The sequence below is a fragment of the Mizuhopecten yessoensis genome, unplaced genomic scaffold, assembly GCF_002113885.1.
Source record: "Mizuhopecten yessoensis strain PY_sf001 unplaced genomic scaffold, ASM211388v2 scaffold3005, whole genome shotgun sequence".
NCBI classification, from domain to species: domain Eukaryota; kingdom Metazoa; phylum Mollusca; class Bivalvia; order Pectinida; family Pectinidae; genus Mizuhopecten; species Mizuhopecten yessoensis.
Genome location: NW_018404828.1, coordinates 37779 through 45669, shown reverse-complemented (window position 1 = coordinate 45669; position 7891 = coordinate 37779). Strand labels below are relative to the sequence as shown.

Here is a 7891-nt window from a genome sequence, read left to right as displayed (position 1 = left end):
TGATGCTACAATTACAAAAAAAGTCATGGACAAGCTAGTTACTAGCTAACAAAGTGACCGAAATCTTTATACTTTATAGATTTGTGACCACAACGGCATGGGCAATGCACCACCAACAGGAAATTTGAATCAGAGAAGGGGCCGTTTTGGAAACCGGCCCTTTCTCATTCATTGTTATATCCGTATTTGAATCGAGTTACAGCATTGAGTTACACAAATATACACAAGCAAAATTTCTTGATGTCAATATCGGGTCAAAAACTAACTTGAAATTGACCCATTTTTTAAGTGACAGTAACCTGAAATTCAGGTCAGTTTCAGGTTTAGGTTTTTACTGGTCAAATTGACACCAAGAAATTGTACCCGTGTACAGATGTCACATAAGAATAATTTCTTCTCGTGTTCAAACTCAGACTCTGTTAGTGGGGTTTTTCTCAAAATTATGTTATTACAGCAATTAACAATTTCCATATAGAAATACATATATTTCAAACATATTAAGTACGTAAATTGAAGATGTAATATACTAAGTTTAGGTATACATATAGTGTAGGCCGAAACGATTAGCCAGTTATCAATTACATATACACATGTACATAGAGATTAACAGTCTAATTTGAATATCTAATATTTCAACAGACAGATCGAGTATTTGGTTACACACTTCAATTTTTTTTTAGAATCTTTCTATTTAATTTGTCCAATGCACTTGCACCAAACCAGTATCTTTTGATAAAATCAATCAAATATTTTAACACAAATAAGCATTGTACATTTTGTAATATTGTAAAAGTGTATTTTGTCGTTACATAGTGTAATCGTATGCTTCTAAGTTTAAAAGGGGTTTAAAATAATTTAAACTAGAACACTGACAGGTCAGTACGGGCCCCGTCTTGTGGCAATATATCCGCCATAATCATCAAGAAGCAATCTGCCCATAAAGCTGAGCTTGACGTCTGATATTTGGACTTCAAAAGGAATCGCAAGGAAGCAAAATATACATTTAGCATGTACTATGATGTGAGTCTTGTTTCCTTCCACCTCCATATTTGCTAGTCTAACAGAAATGTAAATACCGTTGCATTGCTCATTTGTTAGCTTTGATATGTTTATTTCACTTTAAATACCTCCTCCATCAAGAGCCAGGGTCAAAGTCAGAGATCCACTTTGTCTTTGACCTTTGGACCCAAATGACCTTGACCTTTAACCCAGTGACCCTGATCTTTGGTCAGTTGAATTATTCTTAGATTCCGACCAACTTTGCTTCATAATATCATAACAAAATGTTCAGTGAAAAATACAAAACTTGATCTTGAACCTTTGGACCCCGTAACCTTGACCTTAGGTCATTTGACTCGGTGTTAAGTTCTGAACAACTTTGCTTCATAATTACATAAAAATAATGTTCATCAGTAAAAAGATACAATATTTGACCTTGACATTGACCCAGTGACCTTGACCTTTCGTCAGTTGACTCCTTGTTTAATTCTGACCAACATTGCTTCATAGTGTCATTACAAAATGTTCATCAGTGAAGTGATACTAAATTTGACCTTGACCTTTGATCTAGTGACCTTTATGATAAGTCAGTTGAGTCTTTGTGGAATTCCAACCAACTCTGCTTCATAATGTCATAACAAAATGTTCATCAGGAAAAAGATACAAAATTTGACATTGACCTTTGACCCAGTGACCTTGCATGACCTTTGGTCAATTGACTCCTTGTTTAATTCTGAGCAACATTGCTTCAAAGCATCATAACGAAATATTCACCAGTGGAAAGATACAAAATTTAACCTTGACCTTTGATCCAATGACCTTGACCTTTGTCCAGTTGACTCCTTATTTAATTCTGACCAACATTGCTTCATAGTGTCAACAAAATGTTCATCATTGAAAAAATGCAAAAATATACCTTGACCTTTGAACCTAATGACCTTGACCTTTGACCTCGACTTTTTATCTCAGTGTGTCTTTTTGTTTAATTTCGACCAACTTTGCTTCATTATGTCATAAAATGCTCATTAGTGAAAAGCTACGAAATTTGACCTTTGACCTAGACCTCTGACCCGATGACCTTGACCTTTGGACAGTTGACTCCTTGTTTAATTCTGATCAACTTTGCTTCATCGTGTCATAACAAAATGCTCATCACTGAAAAGATACAATATTTGACCTGGACCTTTAAACCTTATGACCTTGACTTTTTGCCTGAATGTGTATTTTTGTGAACTGAACATCTTGACCAAGTTTCATGTAAATCGGTCAATTAATACCAAAGTTATTAGCCAGGAACAAAATTTGTGGACGGACAGACAGAGTGATTACTATAGGGCACCCGTATCTCCGATACGGGGCCCTAATAAGTATTGTTTGGTTTCATTTTGTTTAACGTCCTATTAACAGCTAAGGTCATTTAAGGACGTGCCTCCATGTGTGGAGTGTGTGCTTGCGCGCGCTTGTGTGTGTGCAGGAGCCAGGGTATGTTGGTGAGCTTGTCTCCTTGTGATAGAGCGGATATAATGCCGACTTTCTTCCTGAAATGCCATGCCGAAGGCACCAAGCACAGCATTCCGCCCGGTCATATTATACTGATAACGGGTGAACCAGTTTTTGCCATTCCCCCTTAATGCTGAACGTTAACCAGGGATTTACAACTACCCTTTTAGCCCATCATCATCTGATTGTGGGCTATTCAAATCGCCCTGCGTCCGTGGTGCGTCCGTCCTTAAACAATTCTTGTTATTACTGTTCTCAAGAAGTACCAGAGGGATCTTTCTCAAATTGTATATGTAGGTTCCCCTTGGTCCCTTATTGTGCAGGGCAACTTTTGAGACTGATTGGATAAACAGCATGGCCGACAGGCAGCCATCTTGGATTTTGACACTGAAGGTTTGTTATGGCAATTTCTCAGGAAGTACCAGAGGGATCTTTCTCTAATTTTATATGTAGGTTATCGTTGGTCCTTAGTTGTGCATGTTTTAAAAAATTTGGGACTGTAAGAATAAACAAAATGGCCGACACTCAGCCATCTTGGCCTTTGACAGTGAAGGTTCGTTATAGCTATTTCTTAGGAAGTGCTGGAGAGATTCATTTCAAATTAAAAATGTAGGTTCTCCTTGGTCTGTTGATCGGATTTAGAAGCTGGCCGACAGGCCACCATGTTGGATTGTGATATTACAGGTTTGTTATCACTATTTCTAAGTAGGTACTGGAGGGATGTTTCTCAAACTTTATATGTAGGTTCCCCGTGATTTGTAATTGTGCATGTTTAATTTTAAAAATGATCAAATACACAAAATGGCCGATAGGCCACGATCTTTGATTGTGACAGTAAAGGTGTGTTATCCCTTTTTCTCATGAAGTACTGATGGGATCTTTCCTAAGTTTGTTATGTAGGCTTCCCTACATTTGTAGGTCTGTAGTTGTGCATGTTTAATTTTGAGAATGATCATATAAACAAATTGGCCGACAGGCCACCATCTTGGATTGTGATATTAAAGGTTTGTTATCACTATTTCTCAGTAGGTACAGGCGGGATGTTTTTCAAACTTTACATGTAGGTTCCCAGTGATCTGTTATTATGCATGTTCAATTTTAAGAATGATCAGATAAACAAAATGGACGATAGGCCACCATCTTGGATTGTGACATTAAAGGTTTATCACTTTTTCTCATGAAGTACTGGAGGGATCTTTCCTCAGTTTTTTATGTAAACTTTCCTAGATCTGTAGTTGTGCATGTTCAATTTTGAGAATGATCGGACAAACAAAATGGCCGACAGGCAGCCATCTTGAATTTTGATAGTGAAGGTTTGTTATCACTATTTCTCAGGAAGTACCAGAGGGATCTTTCTCAAATTTTATATGTAGGTTTTCCTTTGTCCTTAGCTGTGCATGCCGTTGGGACTGATGGATAAACATAATGGCCGACACGCAGCCATCTTGGATTTTGACATTGAAGGTTTGTTATGGCTATTTCTCAGGAAGTGCTGGGGAGATTCATCTCAAATTAAATATGTTGGTTCTCCTTGGTCTGTTGTTTTGCATGTTTAATTTCGAGACTGATAGGATTTACAAAATGGCCGACAGGCCACCATCTTGTATTGTGACATTAAAGGTGTGTTATCACTATTTCTCAGTAGGTACTAGAGGGATGTTTCTAAAACTTTATATGTAGGTTCCCCTAGGTCTTTAGTTGTGCATATTTACTTTTGAGACTGATCAGATAAACAAAATGGCAGACAGGCAGTCATCTTGGACTTTGACAGTGAAGGTTTGTTATAGCTATTACTTAGGAAGTACTGGAGAGATCTTTCTTAAAAACAAATATGTAGTTTCCCCTTGGTATGAAGTTATGCATATTTTCTTATGAGGCTTATGGGATAAACAAATCTTTGATTATGACAGTTCCCCTTGATCCCTCGTTGTGCATGTTATATTTTGAGACCGATCATAAAAACAAAATGGCGAAAGGAAGAAAATAAACAGATCTATGATCGATTCTATTTCTTTCACATTAAGTACTGTACTAGTAAATATGTGAAATGAGAAACTCACTTTGAAGGTTGTCTTTTATACATAGCAGTATTAAGTAAAGATCAAAAGTTACCTCAAGGTGCATTAACTGTTAACATGGCTCGATCAAACAGATTAGAGAAAAGAACAGAAAAGATCGAACTGACACAGAACTAGTGAAGATGGTACAATGGAGGGCGCCAAGATCCCTCTGTGATCTCTTGTTTAAGGACTTTGGTATGTCCCGGCGTGTGGACAAAAGCCATTGCCCTCCTCACCTGAGCGAACGCTCAACAGTCAAGCCAAGCCAAGCAATGCGCAAGGAAATAAAAGGTAGTAAGAAAGTAAGAAGTAGAAAGAAAGATTAATATCCCAAATATTGCAATGGGCGCAGCAAATTTATTTTGGTCGCGTTTGTGTCCCCAAATAGAGGACACCAAAGCAAATCCCCACTTATGCAGGGGTTTTTCATGAGTCGCCTCCTACGATACTAGCAGGTGTATTCTATCCTCGATCCCCAACCTGCAGGGGTGTAAATAAGTATTGTACATTGTATATTACCATAATGTATATTTAGAGATTCTATACATCACTGTCTCATATGTCTTAATGATTGATCAAGTAAAACATAGAAAGCTCGGAAAACCTTGCCTATGCATTTCGTTTAGTGTTTCATATGCACTAAAAGAACGGCTTTTATCATGAATTTTATGGCTGTTTAATATATGCAAACCATCTACATTTGTACAACACATGCAACAAAAATATTTGCAAACACTTGAAAAGAAATATTTATTTCTGTCGATAGCAATCTCCATTTTTTACCCACATTATGACTTTTTTGGTCTTAAAAATATAAGATGTCGCTGTCAAGCGGATTACGACTTAATATATTCAAATTAAAGCATGACAGATCTATATCTGTCACGTTGCTTTGAAACATATCAAATAACGAATCTGTTTTGAGATATATGTAAATTGAATTAATGTAAACATACACCTATTCCACGACCTGTCTAATACGCATAATCAATAGTAAATACAATATTTCACCATACATGTAATACAGCATTAATTATCATACAAGATCAACATGAAATGGTTAAGGCCACGATGGCCGAGTTGTTAAGGCGTTTGACTGTCACTAGCCCCATCCACTGGGTTGTGGGTTCGAGGCCTACTTGCCTGACTCGTCCTTAAATGATCATTGTTGTTAATAGGACGTGCAGCAAATAAAACCTAACATGAAATAGTTTATTATTTAATTATCTGTTGTGGCCACATGGAATAAAAGGGATTTACAAGACTTTATTAATGCTGTATCTACATATGGATAAGAATATCCATGAGTTTGACCTTTAGAAGCGTAATAACTGTGGTGCAGTAAATAATGGCCTTGTTTACCTTTGGAATCCACGTAAATAGTTGTTTCCTTATATTAAATTTTTAGGTAAGATAATAGTCACAATACGTAAGAAATTTAGAAATTGGATTAAGAATAATACATCCTTTTATATACCATAGTTTAAATATCCATACAGATAATTCAGAAATAATTATAATAAATTCTTCGCATATATGATATGTAGAATACAAGTGATACGAAATTGATATATCACAGTCTCACTACACAAAAATTATATAGAAATAATATGTACAGTAGGGTTCATCCAAAGCTAACTTATGCATAATACATGCTATAGTCTCATTACACAACGACAAATCGCAACAAGTTTTAATTGTTACGAAGACTGATAACAAGTCCCCCCAACTGCCTCCTCCCTCCCTATCGTCGCAAATGATGCATCATGGCTACCCGAAGACATAGACAGGAAACGATGGCATCACCTTGGCTTATACCAATTAATGTGTATATCAATCAGAGGATACATCGGCCATGTTTGGTGACCGATTGGAAAATGGAACGCGTTACACACATCTACATACATTGTATGCCTCCCAATACTGACGTGAAGTTTCATCAGTATTATGCCAGATATGTATGTGAAAAACACAGGAAACTATTAATTGGAAGAACAATAACAATAGTTATGAGAGGAAAATGAAGAAAGTATGAATGAAAATAAGAAAGAAATAATAAGAAAAAGAAATGCAGCAAAATCCAAGATTACACCAAAATCAATGAAAAGACATTTTATTATATTGACAAGGCGTAGGTTTTAAAATACCATTTTTGAAGACACCAGTTTGGCTATTCAACATATAGATTGGTCAAAGATGAGGATGTTGAATTTATCCATTGTGAACTTTAAAGGCTCGAACGTTGAAATATTTTGGCGATCCGACAGTTCCTTCGATTCGATCAAGACTTGGAAAAACACCATCAGTTTCGGGCAGCAGCCGAAAGCGTTGTACCAATGATGTCAAAAAGCAGAAGAGTTCCATTCGGGCTATCGATTCTCGAATACAGACTCGTTTTCCTTTTTGAAAAAAAAGAGCAAAGAAGCAGTGAATGTTCAAAATACATAGAATACATGTTTATTGAATTGACTAGATATGACATCTATTGTTTTAGATACCGAAAATATAAGTAAATGAGCATAAAAAGGGAAATTTAACATATTAATCTGACATGGTGTATTACATATGGAAAACGTCAAAGCCACCTTTTCGTTTCCAAATAGCATTCCATTACTGTCGATGAATCTCTCAGGATAGAAACGTTCCGGATTCTCAAACTCAATAGGATCGTTTAGGACCGAACCTGTGTTAGGTGCAACGTATGCTCCTTTTGGAATCGTAAATCCGTCAATGACTATATCTTTCGTAACAGTGTGAGGGAGAGAAAAGGGCATAATATTACCGCAACGCAGAACCTCATTAAGGACTGCTTCTGAGTAGGGCAAGTTTGACTTGTCACTGAGACAGGGCAGACGATTCATCCCAACCTCTTTCTGTATCTCTGACCTCATTTTGTCTTGTACATGTGGGTAACAAACTAGAAAGAGGGTTGCCCAATAGAGAGTAGTTGATAACGTTTCAGTCCCTGCTACGAAAATATCCGAGATACAAAGAAGGAGGTTGTCGTCTGTAACGTAAAAAAGAAATGCAATTAAGGACACCGAAAAAGAATTTTCTTCTTAGAAATATGTATGCTCATATTCAACGTATGCTGATATATTGACTCTGGAAATCAATTTAGGAGTGGTACGACTGGTTCGCCCGTTGTCAGTATAACGTGACCGGGTGGGGTGTCCTGCTAGGTGTCTTCGGCAGTATGTTTCAGTGAGGTAGCACTATAAAGTCGGCATCAGTTACGCGCTATCACAAGGAGACGAACACGAACATATCGCAGCCTCCCAAAACACACACGCATACACTACACGCATGCATCTTGCACACAGGGGGAGGGG

General features: G+C 37.1%; 1 protein-coding gene across 1 annotated transcript in view; it reads right to left on the bottom strand.

Annotated features, from left to right (window-relative positions):
• Nucleotides 1–6777: 6777 nt before the first annotated feature.
• LOC110446802 (cytochrome P450 2C30-like) overlaps nt 6778–7891 on the bottom strand; it is a 13732-nt gene continuing 12618 nt past the window's right edge. Inside the window, exon 3 of the mRNA XM_021492113.1 lies at nt 6778–6958. Within this exon, the coding sequence (XP_021347788.1) occupies nt 6862–6958 (97 nt within the window). The 3' untranslated portion in view covers nt 6778–6861. The remainder of the gene's footprint in view (nt 6959–7891) is intronic.